General features: G+C 45.0%; 1 protein-coding gene across 1 annotated transcript in view; it reads right to left on the minus strand.

Moving 5' to 3' along the window:
- DNAH1 (dynein axonemal heavy chain 1) overlaps positions 1 to 26,370 on the minus strand; it is a 72,283-nt gene that overhangs the window by 32,511 nt on the left and 13,402 nt on the right. Inside the window, exons 11-38 of the mRNA XM_042823792.1 lie at positions 25,683 to 25,894; positions 24,380 to 24,678; positions 23,255 to 23,405; positions 22,350 to 22,543; positions 21,050 to 21,275; positions 20,513 to 20,632; positions 19,768 to 19,850; positions 18,567 to 18,708; positions 17,908 to 18,063; positions 16,639 to 16,837; positions 15,145 to 15,398; positions 14,065 to 14,277; positions 12,255 to 12,419; positions 11,488 to 11,609; positions 10,842 to 10,947; positions 9,301 to 9,480; positions 8,640 to 8,780; positions 7,600 to 7,763; positions 7,008 to 7,121; positions 6,220 to 6,408; positions 5,291 to 5,396; positions 4,206 to 4,319; positions 3,727 to 3,876; positions 3,098 to 3,184; positions 2,806 to 2,992; positions 2,596 to 2,687; positions 1,930 to 2,084; positions 128 to 305 (exon numbers count right to left, since the gene is read on the minus strand). Of these exons, the coding sequence (XP_042679726.1) occupies positions 128 to 305; positions 1,930 to 2,084; positions 2,596 to 2,687; positions 2,806 to 2,992; positions 3,098 to 3,184; positions 3,727 to 3,876; positions 4,206 to 4,319; positions 5,291 to 5,396; positions 6,220 to 6,408; positions 7,008 to 7,121; positions 7,600 to 7,763; positions 8,640 to 8,780; positions 9,301 to 9,480; positions 10,842 to 10,947; positions 11,488 to 11,609; positions 12,255 to 12,419; positions 14,065 to 14,277; positions 15,145 to 15,398; positions 16,639 to 16,837; positions 17,908 to 18,063; positions 18,567 to 18,708; positions 19,768 to 19,850; positions 20,513 to 20,632; positions 21,050 to 21,275; positions 22,350 to 22,543; positions 23,255 to 23,405; positions 24,380 to 24,678; positions 25,683 to 25,894 (4,499 nt within the window). The remainder of the gene's footprint in view (positions 1 to 127; positions 306 to 1,929; positions 2,085 to 2,595; positions 2,688 to 2,805; positions 2,993 to 3,097; positions 3,185 to 3,726; positions 3,877 to 4,205; positions 4,320 to 5,290; positions 5,397 to 6,219; positions 6,409 to 7,007; positions 7,122 to 7,599; positions 7,764 to 8,639; positions 8,781 to 9,300; positions 9,481 to 10,841; positions 10,948 to 11,487; positions 11,610 to 12,254; positions 12,420 to 14,064; positions 14,278 to 15,144; positions 15,399 to 16,638; positions 16,838 to 17,907; positions 18,064 to 18,566; positions 18,709 to 19,767; positions 19,851 to 20,512; positions 20,633 to 21,049; positions 21,276 to 22,349; positions 22,544 to 23,254; positions 23,406 to 24,379; positions 24,679 to 25,682; positions 25,895 to 26,370) is intronic.

Genomic DNA, 26,370 nt, shown 5'->3' on the forward strand with positions numbered 1-26,370 from the left:
TTGCTACTTGAGCAGCACAGGAGGGGTAAGGCTAAGGGAAGGGGGCTGAGACATCGATTTCCGTTCAAGTCCATCACACACATCACGTGTAAAGTAAAAGGCAGCAAAAGGAGGAGGGATGAATTACCTCTGTCATCTTGATGATTTCGCCTGAACTGAGACACAGCTTCTTGTTGTCATCCAGCACCGTGTTCATGTTCTCAATCCAGAGAGCATCAACTGGCCCATCAAACATGTACCACTTCTTGCTAGTGTCAGTGGCCATGGCTCCCTGCCGGATGAGCGAGGAAAAGATTCCATCTGTCCTGAAAAGTGGGAGGAAAGGCTTGGTCCATCTTATTTTTGCAGAAGTCCACGGCAAAGCTTCAATCATACAAAACAACAGAGCCAGAATCTTATCTTAGTCCATGCACCCAAGCATATCTGGGCCTCACTCGCTGATGAGCTATGGAAAAGCTTATCTCAGTCTTTTTTTTTTAATGGAGATGCATCCAGCCTGAGTTAGCACAATGAGACAGCACCGTTGGCCATTAGGATCAGAACTTCACAGCATCTAACCATAAAATGTCAAGTTTTAACTTGACCTTTAACACTTCTGTCCTCAGTGAAAAGTGAAGAGCCCATGCAAGCATCCAGTCCATATCATTAATTATGTGCTCTATGGAAGTGTATTTTATTTTCTATCAAGTGTAGAGGTGGTCTTGGGACAGCTATGCTGTTAAATCAAACACTCTGGTTGGGCACCTATAGGTTAGGAGAATGAAACGGGGCTAAAGAGTCCAGCTCTACCCTCCTAATGACTGAAGTTCCCATCATCAGCTGTATCTGAATCCAGGTGGTGCAGGAGCTAGCAAACAGGAGAGCAGACACACAGGGAATGCTGGCTGTTGGCAGCAAGGACTTAATCTGCACACAGAAAACTGGAGCGCAGTGTCTGCTCAGACCCTAAACTCCACTCCCATTATTAAATACATATTTATACAGTGATAGTGAAGTCCAGGGTATTTTACTGAGATCAAGGGAAAACAGTCTGCTCTAAAGCTCAGCCGATTAAAACAGATGGATTTATGTCTGCAAATGTGTTTCTTGTGGTTGCCATACTTTTTTTGTCATGTTGATGCGACTGTATGCTGCCCTTGGATAGAGTTACATCACAAATAAACTATCAAGCTTAACTAGAATATCCTATGGAACGACTGTCAGTAAAAATGCATGAGAGCCCAGGCTTGGAAGCTCTGGTTCTTGGCATCAGTAGTGCTTTCTTGCTTGCACTTTTCCTAGAGGCAATGAGTTTAATATCTATTTAGTATCCCTGGGTTTATAGAACACGCTCAATAGTTTGTTGCTAAGTGGTGGGGGACAGGGCCATGGGGAGATTAACACAGCTTCTCACACCTTAGCCTCTGGATAAGTGAGCCACAAATGGAAACTCAAGCAGTAGGAGGACAACTGGGCTATTGAGATAGACAATCAGGCGCCTTGGCATTGGGAATGAAATGCTCCTTTGTGCCTGGAAGTCATCCCTCAGCATTATTGAAGGCAACCAGCATATTCATACAGAACAATCCAAGTGCGCAGTACAGAGATCACTTTCCTTCAGAAGCAAAGCAAGTTTTTAAGCTGCTTTATCTTAGAGCAGAGGAATTTGCTCCAAAGCAATTGAATTATTCCTTGTTATGCAGTTCATGCTGCCAGCTGAGCTGCTGTACTGTCTGGGCATGTGTTGGCAGCCAGGCCAAGTGCACAATAAAAGATGTCAGCTTAAATTGTCATGACTGGCTATTGTAGCTCGGTGAGGGATAAGAACTTGATTGCTTTTGATTTTATGCCACTATCCTAAAGAGTTCTCAGCTTTGAAGAGAAGACCCTCAAGACCAGAAGATAAGGGTATCCAAGCTGGAAGGAAGGAAAGCAGGTTTTGTACTTTACCACTCGTGCGTTAATAAGTTAAACTCTCCATAAAGCTGGCCCATTGTGATGGATTTGGGATTCAGCACAAAGTAGCTGACCGGTTCGTAATTCCCACCACTGGCTGCAGGCTGACCTTGCAGTGACGTCATTGCAGCTGCTAGGACTTCATAACACTGCAGAAGTAGGAGAGCAAGAGGATAAACGGCCATGGCTCCATAACAACAAAGCCGTGTGCTCACAGCAACTGCATTTAAAGGGCAGTGAGAAAGGAGACACAGGGAAAGACAATGCCATAGCAAGAGGATGCCTAGCTGTACTCATAGAAACGAAGGATTTTAGAAGCATGGGGAGGAGCTTTCATCTCCTTTGGAAAAAGCATCTTGAGGTGCCACATTCTGCTGAGTCCAGATGATCAGGCTCAAAGTAGGGCTCAGCCTTAGAAATCTGCAGCAGTGCCAATAAGCCTCAGCTTAACCTCCCAACTCCAAAGAGCAAGCCACTATTGTACTTCCCCATGGGTCTGAGCCAGTACTAAAAGGCAACATGAAACCATCTTTGTCTCCTGGTTTCTATCTGAGAGAGGCTGGAAACGCTGCAGTGTGAGCCTTCTGTGAAGTTTAACCCTCTGCACTATTAGATGAGCAACAGTTTGCTGGGGCCAAGGTCACAGCGTTTCAACCATACCTTCGTCTTCCCAGAGCCTGTCGGCCCCACCAACATGAGGCCATGGCGAACCACAGTGGTTTCATACAGCTGGATGCATTTAGTCACAAAACCTGCAGAGGAAGGTGAAGCAGAGTGGGTCTGGGACCACCTGTCTCTTTCCTAGGGCACAGCACTGGACTCAAAGCACAAGGCCCAAAGAGAGTGCTTGTGGAGAGCCTCCCCCCTCACCATCAACATCCTTCAGACTCTTTTTGACGCAGGCTCTGCGAATGGCTTCTTCCAGGATGCCATAATCAACAGGCTGTTCTTTGATCTTGGGAAATAAGTCGGAGACTATACCTCTGAAGAGCTTGAGGTCATCCTGCAGAAATTTGGGTATGTTGGCATCCCTGATAGCCCGCAGGCAGATCAGATCCTGCAAAGATTTAAGAATTCGTAACTTGAAAGATCCTGCCTCTCCTCTGAGGCTGCAGAAAAGGTGACATAAGCCTCTGACAGTGTGAAGCACAAGCATATTTACCTCATCCATAGTAGGATTTTCCTTTTTCAAGTTGCCAGCTGTTGAGATGACAGTCTTCACAGCTCTCATTCCAAAGTCATAGTGGTCCTAGAAGAGGCACAGAGGAGACAGTGTTATTGGATACGTGAGCATCACCTAAAAATCATCATAAAATCATGGAATGGTTTAGGTTGGAGGAAACACAAAGGATCATGTAGTTCCAGTCCCCCTGCCATGAGCAGGGTTGCCCCCCAACTAGCTGAGGTTGCCCAGGACCCCATCAACCTGGCCTTAAACCTTAAGCCCCTCCAGGATGGGGCATCCACAACTTCTCTGGGAGCTTGCTACAGTGCCTCACCTCTCGGCGTAAAAAATTTCTTCCTAGCATCTTATCTAAATCTCCCCTTTTTCAGTTTAAAGCCAATTGCCCGTGTCATGTCACTATCAAATCGTGTAAAAAGTTGATCCCCCTCCTGCTTGTAAGCTCCCTTCAAGAACTGGGAGGTTGCAGTGAGGCCCTCCCCAGGGCTTTCTTTTTCCAAGCTAAACAAGCCCAACCCTTTCAACTTTCCTTCATAGGGAGGTACTCTGTGCCTAGACTGAGAAAACTCACACATGTAAAACATATTCATGGACATTAAAGCATCTACCTGCGTGCTGAGCTGCTCTGACAATAGTTTGAACGTTGTGGTGATCTTCTTTGCAAGGACTTTAGCTTCATTAAACCCAAAGGAATAAAGTGAGATCTCAGCAATCATGGAGTAATCTGGGACCATCATTGCCACCGGACGGAAGAGAGCCTGCAATGTACAGTTACAGCACAAGATAAAGCACAGGTTTGTTTTTTTTTTCTTGCTTTCTTCCAGCAAACTGAAAAGGCTGAGTTTGTGCCTCAGATCTGTGCTGAGGGCACAGCGTGAGTGTACCTGACACCTGTCGGGATAGCGTGCCTGCAGACTGAAAGATGAGAACCATCTGCTTACAGATGTGACTCAAAGCTGAAAGTCATCCCAGAAACCTTCCAAAACGTTATTTCCTAAACTTTGCAATGACCACACTGGTGGCCTGGTTGGCATCCAGTACGTGAATCGCAACTCTTCTTTCTGCCTGTGCTCTCTACTCTCATTACCTTCAGGTTATCTGGTAATTCAGTACGTCCTGCATATCCAGGGTTCATCGTGATGAACACTGCGCAGGATGGGACCAGGGGGATCTCCTTTCCTTCAAACATGAAGCGATCCACCTAGGAAATAAAAACTGTCATCCGTCTCAAAGCCTGACTTACAAAAAGGCAGCTGAACCTTTGGTGTGGCAAACAGTGGCTTTCAGGAGTTAAATTATGAAGCACAGCCATGCGCAGCTGCACCCAGCTGTAGCGATGCAATGTGGTCCCACTGCAGGAATCCACTCTTACCAGCAGGATTTCTCTCTGTTTAAGAAATCAGGCTCATAGAAGGTTTACTGATAGCACACTTTTTTGTTTTTTGAACAGAGTTCTGCTCCTCCAGCTATAAACAGACAACATCTTTTCAATATTTTTTTTTCTGCAGGAGAGTTTGGACCTGAATTAATCTGTGGTAGGAGAGGGCAAAAAGAAACTGAAATCCTTTTAGATCCGCGTAATTTCAGTAATTTCAGATAGGTGATAAAGCAGTGCAGAAGAATTCACAGACAGCAGGTTTCTAATTCCGAGTCAAAGCCAAACAGATTCAGGTCTTAACCCCTGTGAGTCTCCAGAGGAGCAAAGCAGAGGCTGGCTGCCAGATGGCTGACAGCTGAGTCTCCATGTAAAGCCAACAATTCATTTTACATTGCAGCTGTGAGTGCATGAACATGCATTTTTTTTCTGTGCACATTGGGTTTCATGAACCCACAAAAGCTTGGATCATGCATTTAGGTAAATGTGGTGCTGAGCAACTCATAGCAGAGGGTGGCTGCCTTGTATCACAGCTCCAATTTTTATCAGCTCAGTGTCTCCCACACTGAAGTCTGCTGGCACAGCATCTCAAGCTGAGACTCTGAGCGTGGGCAGTAGTGGCAGTGAAGGCTAAGGTGAGGTTACAAAACTCACCTACAGTGAACACAACAATCTGACACAACGTGCCACAGGTGGGGTATTATTTACACCTCTCTGAGCTGCACCTGTACTGGTCCTTTGTGACAGTGCATGCAAAGACAGCTGTCTGCCTTTGCATCCCCATGCTTGTTACTTACTCTCTGCTGCTGTGCTTTCTGAATGGTTGTGATCTGCTGGGCCACCACAGACAGCACCTCGATATCAATGCGGTTGAACTCATCAAAGCAAGCCCACGCACCAGAGCTGAGCAAGAAGAGAAATAAGAGGGGAGTAAGGAACGTCAAACAGGAGCAAATACACTGCTGCAGGTTTAGCTAGGCTTAGAAATTATAAAGTCACATATTGGGGAACAAGGAGTGGACCCAACATCCAGGCATCATAGTGAACAGGAGCAGGAGCCATAGTCCATCACCCCAACTATGCATCCCAGGTCAAGGCCATTTTTCACAGCTTGGAAAGCTATGTATAAAGCTGGAAGGCATTACAGGTGGGTAATCTTCCCACAAAGCATGGTTTAAAAAATAATTTCTTACAAATAAAACATCTGAGAAAAGAGTGTCAGCATTTGTTAGAGTAACTAATTCAGATTCACCAGCATGCAACAGACTAATTGGACCAGCTCTGTTTGATACACAGAGAAGAGGAAAGCTTTTCTGAGAGCATTCCTCAGGGTTTAAAGCAATCTCTCTTGGATACTCAATTTCAGATACACCCAGCAAGCTCTCCTTAACATTAAGCTGCCTCTGGGCTGAATCTCAGTCCAACGTGAACAATATTAGAACAAAAGCAAGAGCTGGAAACATTTGCACAGGTGTCTAATAGAGAGCTGGTGCAAAGCATTTTAATTCCGCCTTAAACGAACAGGATTTCTTTTCATTTTTATTGTTTTAATTGGCTCAACTGTCCACCTATTCTGGCAGTTTTGTAACTTTGCTCATGCTGGAACACAGCAACCTTCTTAGTGTGGCTTTGCTGGTTCTTCGGGGCTGTTATGAAAAATACCCACCTATATTTCCAGCAACCAGCATCCCTACCCTCTCGTGGGCGATGACACGCAGTGTTGTACCTGGCCAGTCCCTTGAAAAACTTCCCCATTGCCATGAAGTCAAGCTGGTCAGAGCAGTTGAACACTACAGTTTGGATTGCCAGTGCCTTCCCCAGCTCTTTCGTTGTTTCTGTTTTGCCTGTTCCTGCTGGTCCCGCAGGTGCTCCTCCAAATTTCAGGTGCAAAGCTCCTGTAAGCGTCAGGTAACATCTGCAACAAAAATGAGACCAGATAACGAGAAGTATTTCCACTACTGGCTTCAGGAAAAGGAGAAATGAGCTCTCCAGATGGAGACAGGCAGGAATCCATCATTTATTTTTCTGCAGAGCTGCTTAGATATGCAGCATTTTGTGAAGGAGTTAGCTATGTGGCCTTGATTAGTATTCATGAGGGCCTGCATGGATAAATCCTCCTGCCACTGGCTATAAATTCACTCCCCAGAAAAAGGACAGTTACAAAAGGGTGTAACTATTATTACTGCTGCATATTTCAGAGTATTAGATATCCTTTTTATAGTGGTTTGCAGAAGAGCTCCTTAGCTATCAGGAGGGCATTTTAGACGAGCCAGAGTGCTGCATTAAGAACCAAAAGAAAGTAAGCAAATCGGTGTGAGCACTGATCACTAGGAACACAGTGGGACCAATGCCAAGGTGTTCTATCTCACAGAGACAATTACTGCACAAACGATTTCTATTTACATACATTAAGAACCAAGCCTGACACGTTCAGATTCTTGGTTTAAGCTCTCACGAGGCTTGTTCCTCCAGAAAAAGAAGGTACATTTACTGCCCAAAACCCAATTTCCTTACCTGTCAGTGAGGGGTGTGATAACTAGGCGGCCAGTGTTCCCAAGATACTCATAGCCATACACAAATTCAGCATTGACTGCTCTGATGTACAGGTCTCCCTTGGTCCAGTAGGATCTAGTGATGAGTGAACACGACACCAGAAGGATATAAGCCTTCTGGCAGACAATGCATCAGCTCATAGAATTACAGCCTGCGGGTTCAGAGACCTGCATGTCATGATTTGCCTTTAGAGAAGATAAGGTAACACAGCGGGATGTTCAGAACTTTCACAGGACCTGAAATGAGGTTTTCTATCAAGCACTGCACTCCTACTCAGGCAGAAGCAAGCCCTTTTACACTGAGGCATTTGAGACTCTGTGGTATAGCACAGACTCTATCGCTGAAGTGTCTAAGTCTGTCTCAGATGCCTTAGAACTGGCATCTACAGGAGACTTGAGTCCCACTTCTCACAGGGATGTTAGAGGTGCCTCACAAATACTGCTTACAGATCATGCAAACACTTGTTTCCATTTGTCACAGACGTGGCTGATGGGAGAAGAGAATAAAGACTGGCCAGGGAGACCAGGTGAGGTTCGACCGCTGAGCTCTCTACCTGAGCTGGGAGATCCACTCGAAATCATTCACGCTCATCACATTCTCCTCGATCAGCTTTGCTGCAACATCCTTGGCATGGACCTCAATCACAATGAGAGCTGACATCACTGCTCGCTGCATCTTCGACAGTTTGCCACGGACCACAGCAACCAAATCAGCCAGCTGGGTAAGGAAAATACTGTGGAACAATCCATACCCCAACAACCCAGGAGTACTAACACGATGCAATCAACCTTACTGCCTGCTAAGTACAGACCACAGGTTGTGTCCCAGCAGTTTCTGCCTCTTCTTGTCAGAGAGGTGAATGTTCAGGAAGCAAATACTGCTCAGGGCTGCCTCAGGGCTGACTTGCCATGGAGCTTCAGAGAATCACAGAGTATCAAGTTGGAATGGACCCCAAAAGGTCATCATGTCCAACTTCTGACTCCACATAGGACCATTCAGAATTCAAACCTTATTTTTGCAAGTGCTCTTTAAACTTCAGCAGCCTGGGGCTGTGACCACTGCCCTGGGGAGCCTGTTCCATGCCTGCTTCCCTCTGGTAAAGAACCTTTTCCTAACACCCAGCCTGACCCTCTCCTGACACAGATCCAAGACGTCCCCCTCATGTCCTGTCACTGTCACCAGAGAGAGGAGATCAGCACTGCCCCTCTGCTCCCCTCTGGAGGAAGCTGCAGGAGTTTGCAGTGATACTATTAGCAGTCCTCGCATTATTTGAGATTTATGACAACAAATGTCCTAATCATTAAGATGATGGCAACCTGTTACCTATTTCTTGAACCATACCACGCAGGAGTGCATTTCCAAACAACACCCTCTAGTGACATACATGGAGCCAACCAGGTTTTGGGAGCTGATTTCAGGTAGTATACATGTGGTGGTTCAGGTTAAGAGACAAAAGCACAACCCTTGGAATTCTGATGGTGCAGTATGTCAGTGTTTCTGCTATAGCAGATCGTCCTGCCTGTATTCACAAGCTATCTGATGACCGAGAAGTTCAGTTCTGACAAGATCTTACCTTTACCTTCATTTTCCTACCTGAGCACTCAGCTGTGGGAAAAGCCTGCTGGACAAATCTCCTGATTCCAGAGCTTCAGACACCTCCTTTGTCCAGAAAATCTGACAGCCAACAATGGTCACCTGGCCAGGCCATTGCAAGACCCACGTAGTACGAGGTGTCTTGAAAACAAGAAAATAAATGACAGTAAGAATGACTCATTTCCTACTGTGAGATGCATCATTAACAAATAAGAACTGAGTTATTATTGAAGAGACTTTCCTTAATTATTTACTTTTTATTTCTTATTTTCTACCAGCATAGCTTTTACACAGAAACCAGAACCAAGACGCATTCCCTGTGATCACTGACTGTTGCCTTTACTGGACCTCAGCACAGTGTGTGAAACATGAGTGCTGGTGAAGACCTTCTAAGAGAGTATCCTTCTACGAAAGAAGAGGGGAATAGAAATGGATTCAGAGGGCTGTTCTGTGATACAGGGAGGTATTTTGTAGTCGTCATATCAGCGTGCAGAGCTTGCATCCTCTGGACCGTGCACTGTTTGCTGAACTGTGCCTTCTGCAGGTTGTATTTAACAACTGGTAGAATATCATCAGTTCATTAGCCCCATCACTGGTGACTTCTGTGGTAAGCCTAGGACCAAGTCACCACAGAACTGCAAGTCTGTGATAAAACTCTCACCTCTGGATAAACACCAACTGATCTTTCTATGTTGTCCCGTACGCTGGCCTTCATGGATTTCTCAACTTCCAGCAGCCAGTCCTCCACATTGTCACTGGGATAAATGGCAGCAAACAGCTTCACCTCTTCTCCTTCAGCAGAATACATGTGTGTGATCTGCAGATCCTCCTGGAACTGTAGCTAATGTAGGAAACACAACAGGAGACGTGAATGGCAATTTTCTATCCCTGCCTTCCAGCCACTGAACAACAGTCAGGATATAGCATAGAATGCTCACTATAAATGTGGTGCCCAACTTGGCTGGGAATAACAAAGTGTCACAGATGTGCAAGACAGCCTCCTCAAAAAAAATAGGAGGGTGATCACACAAAAATAGGAGATTCACATCACAGGTTTTGTTCAGGTGAAGCAAATCGAATTATAGGTGGGATGAACATTTCTCAGCCTGTCTGGAATTCAAACCCTTGATTCTTGTTCAATTCTGTAGATTCAGGTTGTTTTCCCTGAGGTCAGAGTGCCTGGTTTTAAAAGTAAAATTTTAACAGCTTCTCTGCTGCCCCAGCATATCACTGAGAGTCCCCTTATTTATTCCAATAGCTTTGCATCAGGTTTCCAGTTCAATTTCCTTTCTATTTTCCCAAGCTAATGACTAGGAGATTGGTTTCCATGTCTGAGTATTGCAGTGGCGTGAACTGTGTCTAGCGTGGAGTCTGAAGTCAATTAGGAATAATAAAGAGGAAAATAGCAGGGTTAACCCCACCCAGCCCCTAAATCAGGATGAAAGCAGAAACTCAGTTCAATTTAGCCTTGTTTACTCCCTCCTGAGGCTGTCTGTAAGCAGGGGATACCACCCTCACCAGGTGTCTGTGAGTAGAGAGCTACAACTGAGCTATTTAGCAACTAGGCTACTGGACAAGACGATCTAGTGAAAGATGTCGCTTGTCTGCGGGTGCAAAGTTCCAACACAAATCCAAACCCAAATCATTCTGCTACTCTATTTCTCCCAGCCTCCATGGTGAGACAGACAGGTATTTTCAGGAGCGTCCACTGCTCCTTAGTTGGTCATCTAAGAAACATTCCAGTAAGCTGACTTTTGCAGATGCCTGTCTTCCCCCGTTGTCTAAAAGCAAATCATGTGCATCCAGTTCACAGGCACATGTCTGGCTCTGAAACGTCTGAAGTGAGGTTGCTTGGATCCCTCTCCTGGGCAGCCAGTTAACTGTGGAGAGCTGTTCTGCTGGAGATGTATTTTTATGCTTTGCAGACTCAGTGACTTACCCACCCCACCTCTTTTCTTAATGCTGTTCAGGAAAGGGCAGAATGAACTCAAGGCTTTTATCCCTCATGGAAGAGGGAAACTGCCTGAAAGAGCCAACTTGTTGCGTTCTCCTGGTGGCTGTTTGCATCTTGCAGTGCTTACAGGAGATACGTTTCCATACAGCAGAATATGAAAACTCCCCCAGATCTCAGAACGCCCCTAAGTTCCCATGACATGAGCTCCCCAGAGGTGGGCCAAACCTCTAAGTGCTTGCTTTGCTTACCCGTGCAATGTTCTCAAAGCATTTCCGAAGGTGAGGCTGTACAGCAGTGGGGTCTTTTGTCTGGGATAGTATTTCCAGCAGCTCATCGTCCGAAAGGAAGTAGAACCTGAAAACAAAGATTGAGCAGTAGGAAGAGATTCTTTTTAACACAGCATCATGGATGGAGTCCTGGCAAGAGGAGGAACAAGCCCCATTTTTGACTGCTCATCGATCTCTTTGTATTTGTGTAGAAGTGCCAGCCACGGTCTAGCCATCTACCTCTCTCTACTTCTTCATTAATCAATTACATTCATGAAAAGCAGCTTTCAAAGAATAGCAGCATTCCTTCAGGAATAAGGGGCAGTTACATGGAGGTTGTTTTGCTTCCTGCCATCCTTTACAGACCAATCCCAACGGAAAGGCACAGATACGCACTATGCAACCGGACCGCCCTTCACTTACAACTTCTGTGCCTGCCTGTATTTTCCCCATCAGATGGCAGCATTGAAAGGCACAGCCTTTCTCGATGTTTGCACTCTCATGACAATATCATAAGCTTACACTTTTTTGCTGTGCTCTTTCTTGGCACAGTTAACTGGAGTGAACCACTCCTTTCATATGTTCTGAACCAGAAACTGTGATCCAGCCCACTGAAATCTGAGGTTACCTGGGAAAAGCACCTCTCTTGGTCTCCAGGTATTCACTCAGCCCTTTCTGCACGAGCTCCAGTAATTTGTTACATTTTTGCAGGTTTTCTAGCAGCACAGGATCAGGGCAGAAAGACATCACCTATAAGCAGAGCAGGGACACAGGAAACGTCAGTATTCTGAGCATGTGGGCATAAGGCACTGGAGATAATTGAGCTGCCCAGTGGATAGGATCAAAATGATTCATTCACAAGAGAGCTTTCACAAGGATCTGCAGAGGTGTGAGCTCTGTGGGCAAGGAAGGGAAATAGTACTTATGAATATGACAAATATATGTCCGGATTCCTTTAAATACTAACATTTGTAATAAGGAAGACAAGTGGTGATGGAGTCCTGGGAATTGGAAAGCAGAGGAGTGCAGAGCACTTGGATTGGGACGCAGAAACCAATGACCCTAAACTACCTTACAGATTCAGCCTTGAGGAAGAATTGAAGGAGGTGTCTTGTGGTTAGAGTTGGAGCTGGGTACAAGAGTTGTTGGACAGTCTTTGTGCTAGGGAAGACACCATGAGAGACAGCAGACTGATGCAAGACTTCACAGAGAACGACTCTGTGGACTTAGCATGGAAAGCTCATGGTCCAAGAGAAGAAATCTAGCACACTGATCTGGGCAAGGTCTTACTGTTTATACAGCACTGATCATGCCCAGATCATTGCAAAAGCAATAACTCTTGTGTGATACAGCTCCAAGGAATCTGGGATAACTGCGATTTATCAAGGCACTCACCTCAGGATTTTCATTAGCGTTCTTCATGATGATCCTCCAGTCTGCATCCATCATCTGAAAGCGCTCACTTTCCACTGGCAGCTGTCTTTTGATGTCTTCTGACCTAAAGATGGGCTCCAGATAGAGCCAAGAGCACTGGCAGTTCAACCATTCCTCCAGGACATCCTAGTGGGAAGGACAGGACACCTCTCCATGAACCTGCTTGACTAAAGCAATCAAAACTGGGCAACAAAACGTGCTAAGAAATGAGTGAATAAAACAAAAAAGGAACTGATGCTGCACCTAAACCTACCACAGTGTAAATTGCAGAGCCAGGAACTGGAAGGTCCTTCTCAGAAAATAAACAATAAAATTATATAAACACTCCTATTGCTAACTGCTGTCAGCAGGCATCAGAATCAGCACTTACGAGTTTAATGGAGGCGGTATGGATCTACGTATGAGTTGATACTTGATCTCAAAGGGGCTTTGTGGTGCCAGGTCAAATTTTTGTGGCTCGTGTTTCTGTATTTCACAGCAGATACTGCTTTTGTAAAATGAGCTGGGAATTCATTTTGTGAAAAGAGCTTTTTTGGGCAAAAAGAATGACAAATAAAACACCTCAGACTGTGCAGTTCTGTCACATCCTCTCCCCTGTCTCACATAAACTAGCTAAAGCCTTGCCTACAGAACAATCCACAAATAGATCTTCAAACAATCTTCTCCAAATTAAGAGAACGAATGAAAAGTCAATCATTTAAGGTAGACATCACAGAGTTAACCCTGTTATGTTTGTCATGCATTTGCAGGAAGACTGGAAGGTGTGGGGAACCTGCCTAAGCCCACAGAGCGGTGTGTCTGACTGCCTTTCTGCCTGCCAGAGGAAAGCAGCCTTGCTTACAGGAAGCTGTCTTCTACCATTCCCTGCACACATGCAGTCACTTGACCTAGCAAGAAGTGGTTTCCTCATAATGCAGACAGCTGTGTTTGCCATACCCCATCAGCTAACCCTGCTAAGCCACATCCCAGGAGAGGATTCATGAGCCTTTACAGACAGGAATGAGCGAAGAAGTAAGGAAAGAAGTAGGAAACCTAAGGAAGAAGTAGGAAAGGCAGGGTGCAAACAAAATGTCACAGTCAAAACTACGCAGTAAATAACTGCAATTCCCCACATCACCTTCTGCCTTAGGGCTTACAGTAGCATTTCTGTATCCTTGTGAGACAAGATCAGCTCTCTAGCAACCTATGGCCCAAGCTCACCCAGATGGTAAGCACCAATAAACAGGCAATTATGAATAACAAGCAACAGTGCTGCTGTAAATCAAACACAGAGTTCTCCAGCAAGACAGTTATACAGAAATTTTTCCCCTGCAACAAAATGCTGTTCTGCTGGTAGAGCCCTGCTGCATCCTGCACATTCAGGCTCAGGTCTGACATAGAAGGCATCGTTTGCCAGATCTTGTTCTGAACAACAGCATTCCATCCTGTAATACGTAAATGGTTTTGTGTGGACAGCACTCAGGCTTTAGTTCAGCATGATTAGCACATGGCTTGTAAAGAAGCTGTAAGGTCCACTTAGTGTAATGTTATTAGAGATGCCACCAAAAAGTGTTGTCAAAGGTAGTAAAAAGGGCTGAAATTTCATCACTTCTGTTTGCAGAATAAGGCACTGAGTTTGTCTCCTTTTTTTAGAATCAGATTTAACCAGACTTCTGCCTCCCAGGAAATGATCTTCCTGACAGTTGTGTAACCCCCCACAGTGCTGATGTTAAAGCATGGCAGCACGTGCTAGATGCTGGCCTTCAGATATATGTAGCTAAGAGACTAGTACCTGAGTCATCTTCAGCTTATTTTCCCATGTGTTCATTCTGTCCTCAAAAGGCTTTTTGAATGGTGAGAAGGACATGCTCTGAATCATGACAATATGATCATCTAGGAGCTGAGAAGCTTCATCAGTGTTCTTCAGAACAAAGGTACCCGTGTCTTTGTAAAGCGACACAGTAAATGAAACAGAGCTCCATTCACTCTCCATCTTGTTGAGTGCCTAGAACAGAGGGACAAATTTAACTCTCAGGTACAACCTATGCGATGGTTATTGCATCTCCCACATCTCTCCTAATGCCTGCTGACAGATTTTTGCCCTTGGATTTCACTGAAAACTGCAGCTGTGTAGATAATGCATCCATTTGCCCATGGACTCAACGCCTTGATGCTGTCCTAAAAGGACATCTGGAGAGGAGAAGGCAGTTTCAGAATCCGGAGCATCACCGATACTACTTGGATGCACAGAGGATGCCAGCAGAGTTTCTGTTAAGGATAATGGTTATGATGGCTTTGTGGAAGGGGCAGCTATCCACTGGGAACTCACCTGAGATTTCAGAGTACAAAAACTGCCATACAGTAATGATTTTCAACCAATACTACCTTAGATCACATCAGCACTGATGAACTGAAACTGGAAGACTATCCAGCCTATAACTCTCCAGAGGCAGCAAATCCTCCCTGCACGCATTCACCACGTGGAAGGATTTGCGACCTCCATTTCTAGTCACAGCTAATCTTCCTGACATGACTTTTGGCAGGCAGAACACTGTCAATCGATTGATTTTAACTTGAACAGTTACCAATCTCACACTGAAGTGAGGGAACCAACCAGTGGATCAACATAACCACCAGGTAGTGCTGTCATGCTGCAACTGTGGGTTCCCTGCAAAGCAAAATAACTTCCAGTGCACAAATTTAATCAGGTGGCCGTTGCTCCCATCTCTAAGGGACTCCTGAGATGTGCTGCAGAATGCACATAAAGCTCTGGAAGCACATGAGTGCCACCCAAGGCAACGAATGGCTGCTCAACAGAAGTCCAACAGAAATATCCCTACAAACAATGGGACACAAATCCCTCTCTCCTCACATTCTCAATAGCGTATTCCTTGCCAGCTATCTCAGCCACTTTGGTAATACTCTCAATATGGTCCTGCAGGTTCATCTCCAAACAGCGACGAAGCGTCAGATCGGATTCTAGCTTGATATCCATGTTTGTATCTTCTGACAGCATCTCCCAGTGCCGCCTCTTCATACCAGGATTGTTCAGCCCTTGGATTAAGGGGACGTAGAGTCGGAACTCTTCAATCTTGTCTCGGAACTCCATTGCCACCCCCTGGCATGCTTTCAGGAAGAGAATCGGAAAAAAAACCCATCAGCAATAACAGCGTGTGAGGAAGTTGCCTTAATTTCCTACAAAAGTTACCTAAAGCCTGAGGTGCTTGTAGACACAGGGTATGGGGAAAAGCAACAGGAGAGAAAGCAATGGAAAAAATGCAGGCTTGAAGACCCTGCATGGCAGTGCTGCATAGTGGCAGCGAGGATGTGAGCACCCCACATCCCTGATGGTGGCATGCAAAGGCAAGGAGGCTCAAGGCCAAAGCACACATTACACCAGGTGGAAGGGAATATTGCCACGAATATCAGCAGGTATTCTTAGTATTTCTGTTTACCATAATGATTCATAGTTACGCATCCACTCATCACCTCCTCCACTGGGGCTGATTCATGGCATTGTTTAAGAGAGAGTTCAAGTTAAAAAGGATGAATCAAAAATTCCCCACTGCAAAATATATTTCAATCTAAGCCATCTGGTAGATTTTAGAACTAGCTCCAAAGAATGACCAACGGATCTCCCAGCATCAAGGAATGGGAAGTTAAGCTGTGACTGAACACTCAATTCCACTTTTACTAGGGGTGATGATAAGAAGATCTTCATGTGACTTGCAAGGGCTGGATGAGATCATTTATATTTCATATACATTTGCATAGGAAGAAAAACAGTTCCTGCATTCTACAGATTATTTCCAGTCCTTGCAATTTTATTTTTTTTAAAATAAGATCTTTTATGACTTTCCATTAAATTAATTGGCCCATGGAAGAAATAAGATTGGCCAAAGAACAGCACCCAGCTTCAAATCCCTTTCCTGCCTGACCTAACTAAGGCTTTAAACCCATGAGCCTCTGGCCTCTCATTAGCCACCAGACTACATATTAATTCTTTATGAGTAACTAGATAATATTTAATAATTTGTACAGAGTGAAACAAACTGCAGCATAAGAGGATGGCTCTTATCTCAGTACTGTCTTGAGAATTAGGTATAAAAGTAATCCGGAGGGTTGTTGTTTCTATGCCAAACTAGTACTTGAAGCAGCAAAACTAGCATCTAGATGTGAATCATACCTACAGAAAAAAAAAAAGAACAACAAAAAAAGAGAAAAGCCATATGAGCAGTTTCTCAGCTGGCTCTAATACACACCACACACTCATGTGACATCCTTACAGTTCCCTGTTCTGAGCATGCTGTGATGTTCTTCATATCAATACGTGCACCACCATCCTTTCCCCACACAGTCCAGGTACCTGGTGAGTTTTTGAACTGCCTCACGCACTTCTGCATTGTCTTAAAAGAGTTATTGACGTTCTTTTCTAGCTGCTCAGCTTCAATTTCAACGAGGGGACCTTCCATCCAGCTCTTACACCAGTGCAGCCAGTCTGACACCGTAGTCCAGAGATCACAATATGGCTGGAAGTCCTTCACCATCCTGGATAGCTTCTTGTACTTTAGAAAGAAAGAAAGAAAAAAAAGCATGTCAAAAGGCTTAAAAAGGGCACAATTCTTTTTTGAACCTCAAGCAAGCAATGAGAAAACTACTCCTTTCAAGAGGATGCATCAGACTGTCTTCTCTTGGGACCACAACATAGATTCCAACAAAGAGCAACCAGCAAAGTTGGGCATTACATGGCCAGGCTGCAGCACACCTGGGATAGAAAGCACCCCCCCAACTTTCCTTACAAATGCTCTGTTGTGAATGAAGAGGCCTTGATGGGCAGCCCACGTACACTCAGAAGCACACAGTGCACTTCCTTTTGAACATATGGGAATTTGGGTCCTTACAGTGAAATAATCACAGCCTGAGAAGTAGGAAAGCACCGTGTAAGCTTCACTTCTGCTCTGCAGCCAGACTGGGTTGGATGTGGGTGACAGTGACACATTGACAGCTGAACAGCCACAGGCAAAAACGAGTATTTCTAACCATATAAACTGTTGCTGTAGGAGAACATGTCACCATCTGAGCCCTGCCACCACTGCTCACCACTATGCAACCACTGTCATTTACATCCACACAACTGCAGTAACTGCCTTACAGAAATCGATGCATGTTATCTGCTGCATTGAGACCCACCTTTCTGACTCCTCTATCAACATCACTCAGGTCTGAGCACGTACACCCAAAATTTCTTGTAGAAAGGGCAATATAATCCCTGGATCCATCCAAGGCCAGGCTGGATGTGGCTCTGGGCAGCCTGGTCTTGTGGCTGGCAACCCTGCACACAGCAGGGGGTTGGAACTAAATGATCATTGTGGTCCTTTTCAACGCAGGCCATTCTATGATTCTATGATATCAGGGTCATGAACACTCATCTGGGACCAGCTCTTCTTCAGCACGGAGTGATAGAGCAGCACAGCCACTCTATGGGATTAAGGAGTGCCCCTAGTCAGCATCAGAAAACCCAGAAGAGCATGAAGAATTTCTTCTGGAGCAACTGTGACTTATTAGTTGCTCTACCTACCTACCTACCCAGGAGGCCCAATACAGGTTAGGATTCTCTAGGTACGGGAATACTTACATTAGTAACTTTCATCCCAAAGATTTTTTCCCGGTTGTTGTAGAGAATTGCTAAATTCTGAAGCTCCTTCAGCTGCTTCCCGACCAGTCTTGCTTCATTAGCCAAAGTATGAGCTTGTCTGATGTCCACCTGGACAGAAAATTCACCTACAGTCAGCTGGAAGAGAAAAGGCAGGCGTGAGGTGGGGCTGAGAACCTGAGTTCTGGAAATCTCAGCTTCCTGGTGTGCTCGTTATATTCAAAGTTAAGATTTTTCCAAAACTCTGCCCCTGTTTCAGGGTCTTCCACGCAAGGTGAGTTCCCTGACTTCTCTTATTTCACCCTTGATGGCAGTACATCATGGAGGATGCTTTGTAGGGAACTGAGTACATAAGAAAGAAGTGCTTGTGATGCCTATGAATCAGAATATTGTGTATTACTTTTGCAGGAAATACTGATTTTTCACCAGGAAGAGTACTGTACTAAAAAGTAAATTAAAAAAGAAAGTCCTTAATGAAAGCCCAACTACAATAAAAAGCAGAGGTTTCTTTTGGATAATTTTGGGCCCAATAATACACTGCCCTAAGATCACTTAAATCTCATCTGAAGTTTTCCATGGGTAACCACAAGATGTTTGAAGCCCCCCCATCTCTGGACAGTTTATTGTCAGGAGCTTAATACCTTCATGTCCTCCAGTTTCTCTTCAAACGTGTTGTGATCCAATACTTGCATTTCACGGAATCTCTCTTCATCCTGCACGTGTTGGAGCTGAACAGCCTCCGTCTGCACAGCTATTTTCAGGGGCCAGTAACTTGCAGCCCACCTGCACTCACATGATGCCATGAGAGAAAGAGAGAGGCTTTTTGAGCATATGTTTGAAACGCTGAAAAGAACAGAATGAGAAAGCAAACTCCAACCAAACAGGGAAGCTTTACAAAAACAGAAATTCATGTGGTTTTGACAAATAAATCTTCCCAGTTTCTTGTTTCTATGTAGCCCTTATGACTAGGCTATTGAATTTGAGAACTCTCAAGAGAGGTGGAGGGTCTTTTTAAGAGGTACAAATCTAGTAATCTTGCTGAAAAGCAGGAAGACAGCAAAACAACAGTAGGCATCCAGAGGGAATGTCTTTCTTTGACTGTGTTCACAAAGAACTGGAACAAATGGGCTGAGAATTTTGGATTTTAGCTTTTCAGGACTACTGATAAAACCAGTTTCCTGTTAAGCAGGGAAGTGAGAGACCAGGATAACCCAGATAAAGTGAAGCCCTGGCATTTGCAGAGTGCTCCAGGAAGCACGATGCAGATATAGGAGAGGCTGTCCAATGTGGCTGCTTATTCTAAGGCATGTTTCTTGGTTCTTACTTAGCCATTGCTCACTATTACTCCATTTGGACTCGTGAGCTTGTGCAACGCCAGATGCAAGCTCTACAGCATTATACTCAAGGCCATGGACCTGCCAAGCTCCTGGGGATGCAGCCACCACCTAATAGTGCTGCATGTGCCAGGTTTGGCCAGTAGACCCAATGCTAAGCTGTGCTAGAGCTGAGCTGCTTCTCTGTGGAGTTTCTGTGGGTTTTTGTTTGTGGGCTGTTAGTTTTCTTCTGCACTGTGCAAAGGTCTCCGAAAAACCAAGATAGAAGAGCTTTAATATGTTTAAACAGGTTAATAACTACCAGTTTGCCTTGGCCCAGGCCTGAAGGCAGCTTGAGTCCATGCTTCTCTGTAAGCTCCATTTCAAGAATTCAGTGCTCATATAGCAGAGTGGCACTTAAAGGTTCTGCTGGAGCTTTTGTTAGACACACAGACCCTGAAGCACTGAGAGTAGCAATTGCTGCAAAGTGTCCCTCTTTGACAGTGGGAGGAATGACACTCGTGCTCACTTGTCATTGAAATCTTCCTCGGTGAGATTGTAAAGGAATTCCTCCATGACTTTGTAATCTTCCATGACTTCACAAATCAGTTCCTGCACACGGTGAGAGAAACAGAGCAAAAAAGACACCTTTAGAACATGTTAATCCCAACACCATTTTCATGAGGTGCCTTTGGAGGGCCTTAGTCACACAAGCTTAATGGGATGGAAGGCTGCTTCTCTGTTGTGTGAATAGTGGAAATGAATTTCCAAGCTCTCCTTCCACTAATGATCAAGCCACCATATCTCTCTCTGTTCTACATGAGTGAAACGTGCTGGTCAGAAGTGGAGTGCTTTGGGTTATCCTCCAGCTTTGGGTTATCCTCCAGCTTTGGGTTATCCTCCAGGTTGTTCCCTTGGCATGCACAAGTCAGCTTACAGCTTGCTGCATTTGTTTATCGTGCACAACTGGAAAGAGACCTACTCAGCAAACTGCTTTGGGGTAACTCAGCACTAAGATGTCCTATTAGAAGAAATTAGTTAAGCACTATAAGCATTTGGTAGCAGGAATGCTTTCTTGAAGGCAGTATTAATTTTCAATGTTTTTTAGTGTTATACATATTTAAAAATACAATTCTGATAGCTAGGAATCGTACGGCCTTGCATACATAGACAAGCAAGCTTAAAACAATGGATTTTTGCTTGAGACACCAAACATTGCACTAACAAGTTTTCTCCCCACTGCCCTTGGTGCCCATGGGAAGAGCATGCCCTACCTCCTGCACAGCCAGCTGCTCAGGGACTGCCTTCATCCACTCCCGCAGCTCAGTCAGCTCCTCAATATTGTTTGGTGCCTCATGTATCCTCGAGCTGACAGCTCTGTATGCATCGCAGATCTGCAGGAGGACGAAGCAAAAAGACCATCAGGTGTGCAGCTTCAGCATGGGGCTAGCAAGCCTCATCTCATTGAGAACTGGAAGCAATAACTGTCTGTATTTCAGTCATCTTCAGAGCAACTAGAAGGATATTCCAGCCTCCTATTAGGTGGAGGTTCTCAATCCACAGTCACATTCCTATAAGATGGCAGGGGACTTACATCTCAAAAGATTTTTGTCAGGCAAATAAAATCATCTTTTGGCCGAGTCTGTGCATCTCTCCTCCTGATTTCTTCATTTATTAACAAATAACTCCAGCATAATCTTTCTCATTAATACGGGCTCAGTTGCTGCCTTTTGGCCATCTCACAAACACAGCAATTTCAAAAGCAGATGGACAAGACACTGACAGGCAACAGATTAAACCAGGTGACTTACATTCTTCACCCTTGCATGGAGGTTTTCAGCCAGTAAGTCCAACATGGCAGTGGCAAGTGCACTGTACTTTTTGGACAAGTTTGTCTTAACGCCTTCTACTCTGACACTGAAGGGACCAATGATGACAGAAATAGGTAGAGAATTGTCCAGGTTTTCCTTTTCAGACAAGTACGTGTTCACTATAGTCGTTACCTCCTGGGCAGATGGACATTGCTCTTCGTAGTCTCTGCAAGTAAAAGCACCAACAAAAGTAATCACGTAGCCCTTAAGTTTATCTGAATGTCCCTGCTGTTCAAAAGATGTGCAGACATGCCCACCCAAAGACATGAAGTTCATAATGTGTTCACAGCTACTAGAACAGATCCTATTTGAATGCATACAACTTCTGTAGCCACAGACTGAGAGGCCACCAATGCCTTTTAGACATGTCTACATAGGGAGTGAGGAGTGTGTTTATATCACAATAAAGTACAAGAAGACACTGAATTGGTGTGCAGCTGGGGAACATTACAGGGGAGGAAGAGAGAGGACAGACACAAACCTACAATGGATTTTAGAGCACAATAGGTGTGTCAACAGAGGAATATGAGCAAAAAAAAAAATAACTTATCTGCAGGAAAGGAGTGGAAGAATGCTGGAAGAGGTGTTAAGGCAAGAGGAGAAGTAGAGCCAAAATTAAAGTGCAGGTATAAACAGGGGAAGATTAGAAAACAGTGTGTTCTGGGAAGACATAGGAGCTTGTCACACAGCATTTGTAAGTTACTGAATTTGGAATAACAAAAGAAAACGGGACTTCAGCTCCACTGTTTGTACTGACTGGAGAAAAGATGCCAAAAAAAGACCATTAAAGTAACTGGAGACTAAAGGACAGCATAGGTGTAAAGAGGAGCTTCGGCAGTGAAAACAATGAGGCTGAAACAGAAGAAAACATTACTTCCTACAGAATGTTATCAGCTTGAACAGACAGTGTTCGAAGGAGGTCAGAGTCAAGCATGCTAATTGGATTTTCAAACAGCATGAGTCATTTTTAGGGCCATTAATATCTCCAATTACACTTACAAACATGTCAGGAATGTGACTGCTCTCAGAAGCACAAAGAAATTCTCACTGCCATCACCAATTTCCTCTAAAAACACAGACCACTGCCTGTGGCTGAAGGCTGCCTCTGATGTTATGGGCATCTGAGACTCTTCATACAGACTAGTGGGCTCAAAACAGGTCCTGCACTCTCACATGCATCCACACAACAGCTTCAGGTTTGCTGTTTGTTTCAGAGGCCCGGCTGCGATTCACCACTTACTTCAGGAAGAACTGGACATCACTGTTATGGAGCTCCAGGAAGTTCTCGTATTTCTTAGCATAGGCTTGGAGGGGGATCAGTGCCTTCTGAAGGGCAGACTGCAGAGCCACACGCATTTCTTCCACTTCTGGTTCATGAAGGTCCACTGACTCCAGAAAGGGTGTCCCTGTGACAGGTATGTTCTCCACCACGTACTGGAAGAGGAGGGATAGAGCTCTTTCGGGACTAGCACAGCCAACCACGGCCCCCAAAGAAGAGGTGGCATCTTTGGGATGTCATCCTTCTACAGTGCCTCAGAAATTGTTCTATCAGTGTCATGGTACACCCCAGAGAGAAGGATATAGAGAGCTTGGTCTTTTATAATAAATGGGAGAAGGATACATACACAGAAGAGATCTGCACCACACTGCTGGCACTGGAATAGGTGCCAGTTCCTTTATGAACCTATTTTTGCTAGCTGCCATGAACTCAAAGCAACCAGGCTACTTAGGACATAAAATGATAGAATCATAGAATCACCAAGGTTGGAAAAGACCTAAAAGCTCATCCACTCCAACTGTTCACCTATTCCCAATAGCTCCCACTAAACCATGTCCCTCAACACAACACCCAGCCTTTCCTTGAACACCCCCAGGGTCAGTGACTCCACCACCTCCCTTGGCAATGTCTCTCCATTGAACCTGCTACTTCAAAAACAGAAGCCATGCAAAATAAAGGGGTGCACAGCATGGAGAAACCCTGTTAGAATAGAACTGTATTAGCACAGTGATGTGCCCAAACTAATTAAACTGGATTGCCCGCTATCGACTTCTGCAGCTCTCTCCCTCAGTACAGGCTTGAGGGTGTCTATGCCCAGCTGCAATACAGCCTGCACAGCTGTATCACTATGGATGCAGAATAGTCACCTTCTCCAGCTGTGGGATAGCGTGAGTCACCATTATTCCCTTGTCCAACAGAGAAAGGAGGGATTCCTTAAAACTCTCTGCAGGGGGGCTGAAGTGAACACCACTGTCGTCGAGCACGAGGTCAATAGCAAAGATTGGATTCCTTCGAGGCCTGCAGTGAGAGGAGACGAGGAAGAGCAGGGATGTTTTTTGAGACGATGGCACACAACTGATGCTAATATCTAAACACCAAGAGATGAGAGCAGAGGAGAGGAGGACACCCCTATGCAGATCAAAACAAGAAAACTGCATTCTGGTGTTACCAGTAAGGGCATTGAGACCTCTCATCTGAGCAGGGAGAAGGAAGTGGCAATCATGACATCCTAAGACCCCCAACAGTCATGACCCTATAGAGCTGCTTTACAGAAGACCTGCAGACACTTTTCAAAGCAGGCATTCAGCCTCTCCAAAATACTCCCAAAATGCACCTCCCAGAAATGGTATGGAGCACTTCCTCATCTCACGTGGCACCAGCCCAGATCACGATCAGCTGAAGTTAGCGTAAAGACTTCCACTGGTTTCAAAGTCTCTGGTAAAAGCCCCACATGAGTGGCTTCAGCTTCAAAACGTTCTATTTCTAAACCTCTCCTTTTAAAATGACAATTTTTTAAAATTTTAAAATACTCAAAGGAAAAAAAAAAATGTGAGCACCTTGACTGAATTCAGCATTCTTTAGGACAGATCTTAATCCTGAGTTTTAACACAAGAATGGAATTAAGCGTCCATAATACCTCTTGGCATTCTTCTTCCTGGCCTCCAATAAGTAGTTAGCAGTAATTAATTGCTCCTTTGAGGATGCTGGACATGGTTAGTCTTTGGAACATTAAGGTAAGGTAACAGACCTTGGTTTTGCTGTGCTGTCTCATCTCACTAAATCAAGTACACTTGAAATCTGTACTAGCAGAACGACAATCTTTGTGTCAGGCTCCCAGACCCATGGGAGTATGTGAGGTGGGGGAGCAGGGAGCAGCCTAAACCCCTCCTGCAGTGCAAAGCTTGTTTGCAACGACAGTACTCAGAAAGGCAACGGCACTTCACTTTTCTGCTCTTTCCATCCTTTGACCTTCTTTTCTCTCCCTTCCTTACCTGTAGGGACTATTGATGAGGTCATCTCCCCATTCCATATCTTCTGAGCAATTCAAGATACCATGGCAAGCATCCAGCAAAAACTGGATGAATCTGATCAGTGAGTTCTGCACCAGGTAGCGCACCGAGTCCTGCAGGATGAATTTGACGCGCTCCATCAGCTTATGCAGTTTGGACATCTGGTAGACATCCCAGCTGCTCTGCTCCAGGTTGTACCAGCCTTTGCCTGCATTTCTCAGGCCGATCTTCACTGCGGTCGTGAGCGTATTGATCCAAGTACCGTTGAGAAAAGCCTGCACCTAGGGCAGAGAAACAAAGTGAACTGTGTCATCTTCCAAGGGCTGATGAAGAAGCAGTATGGTAGGGATAGCTGGGTCTCTCTGTGCAAAGTAACTGAGTAGCACTATTTTAGCTGTGGTGGCTCTCCATGCACACACATGTGTCATCTGCCTCAGTGTACACCTTCACTGATAGACATACAAAAAGAAAGCCCAATATTAAAAAGCAGGAGAGCTCTCTTCTTTCTTTTCATACAGTCTTCCCTTTTTGTTCTCTTTTCTATTGAACAGTATCCCTGGAGCTGTCTGTGTCAGGGTCTCATAAAAAGTTGCGTAGACAGTATGATGAGCAAGTAAAGGACACACTGTTGTCTTCTCTTGACAAGCAAGGAGAAGGAAGGAAGTAGCCAAGGGCAGCAAGCAGCCTGCAGTGTTTTCTTTTATTAAAATACCACCAAGTGTCACTTCTGCTCCACAGGCAGCTGCTGCTTGTATGCAATAACACAACCTCAGTCACTCTGCAGATGACAGCACTGCCAAGCTGAAGCAGCGTGGAACTGGGAAGGACCCATACCTGCTCTCTGCCCCGATTTACTGCAGAAGCATCAGTAAGCTGTGTACTGTGCATGGCCATGTTCCAGTGTGCAAAGTGCTGTCCTCATTTAGAGAGCGTGAAAATCTTCTGGTGAGAGTTATTACAGAGCTGCAATTTTTTTTTTTGTCCTAGTCTATTGGCATTGCAAGCAGAGTAATCTAATTAAGCACATAAAGAACATAGAGTGTAGGAAAGCATTACCCCCATGAGCCTTCAGGAGAAATCAGAGCTCTTATGCTTTGCAGCTGAAGGGATGGGGAAATAAAAGCAAATGGGAAACCTGTAATTGCCAATCAGGACTGCAATCTGCATGAGAAAAGGAAGAGGAAAAAGGGGTTCTGCAGCCCTATGTGGCCACTTGACTGAGGCATGACCAAGCTCATGGACAGCACTGGCTGATGCTGCCTAGAGGGCCTACGGCTCCTCTCACCTGAGTGAAGGTCTGGGTCTGAATCTCTTCAAATTCCTCCAAGCTGACATGCTCAGCTAAGCTTGTGTTAAACAGAGACATGGAAGCTGCCTTGTTGCACTCATCTTGCACCTGCATAAGGACGAGGACGGCTTCTGGCTTTGTCAGGAGCGAGACAAAATTGAAGGCTGCTTGTTGTTTGCCAAAAGGATAGTCTGGGATGCAGATGAGCCCTGGCAACAAACAAAAGAACACATTACTGCCTGCAAGGGCATCTCAGTTTCTGTTATGGAGGAAGAGTACAGCCCTGTTTTAGGACACAGTTGTGAGAAGGACTCGCCCCAGGTATACTCATGCAGTTTCAGTAGATGGCTGGATGAAAGAGTGGCTGTTCTGCAGCAGTGACTTTCTGAACGCTTCCATAAGGGGCTGAGAGGAACTCTTGGTCCTCGATGCTCCCAAAACTTTGGCTCATGACATTTCCTTGATTGAGAACACAGGACTGGCAAAATCTCCTCATTGAAGATACAGCTGAGTCATCAGTGAGAGACTACTTATGAGCCATGTCAAGGTGTTCCAATTTTTGGAAGATTTATTGCACAAGATACTCTCTTTTATGTAGTCATGTCACACAAGTGTGAGAGCCTGAAAAAGAGCCTGAAAAAGAGCCTGAAAGAGCCTGAAAGAGCCTGAAAGAGCCTGAAAGAGC

This window comes from Centrocercus urophasianus, unplaced genomic scaffold, assembly GCF_019232065.1.
Source record: "Centrocercus urophasianus isolate 14NV4802_14NV808 unplaced genomic scaffold, USGS_Curo_1.0 seq_22, whole genome shotgun sequence".
Classification (NCBI taxonomy): Eukaryota; Metazoa; Chordata; class Aves; order Galliformes; family Phasianidae; genus Centrocercus; species Centrocercus urophasianus.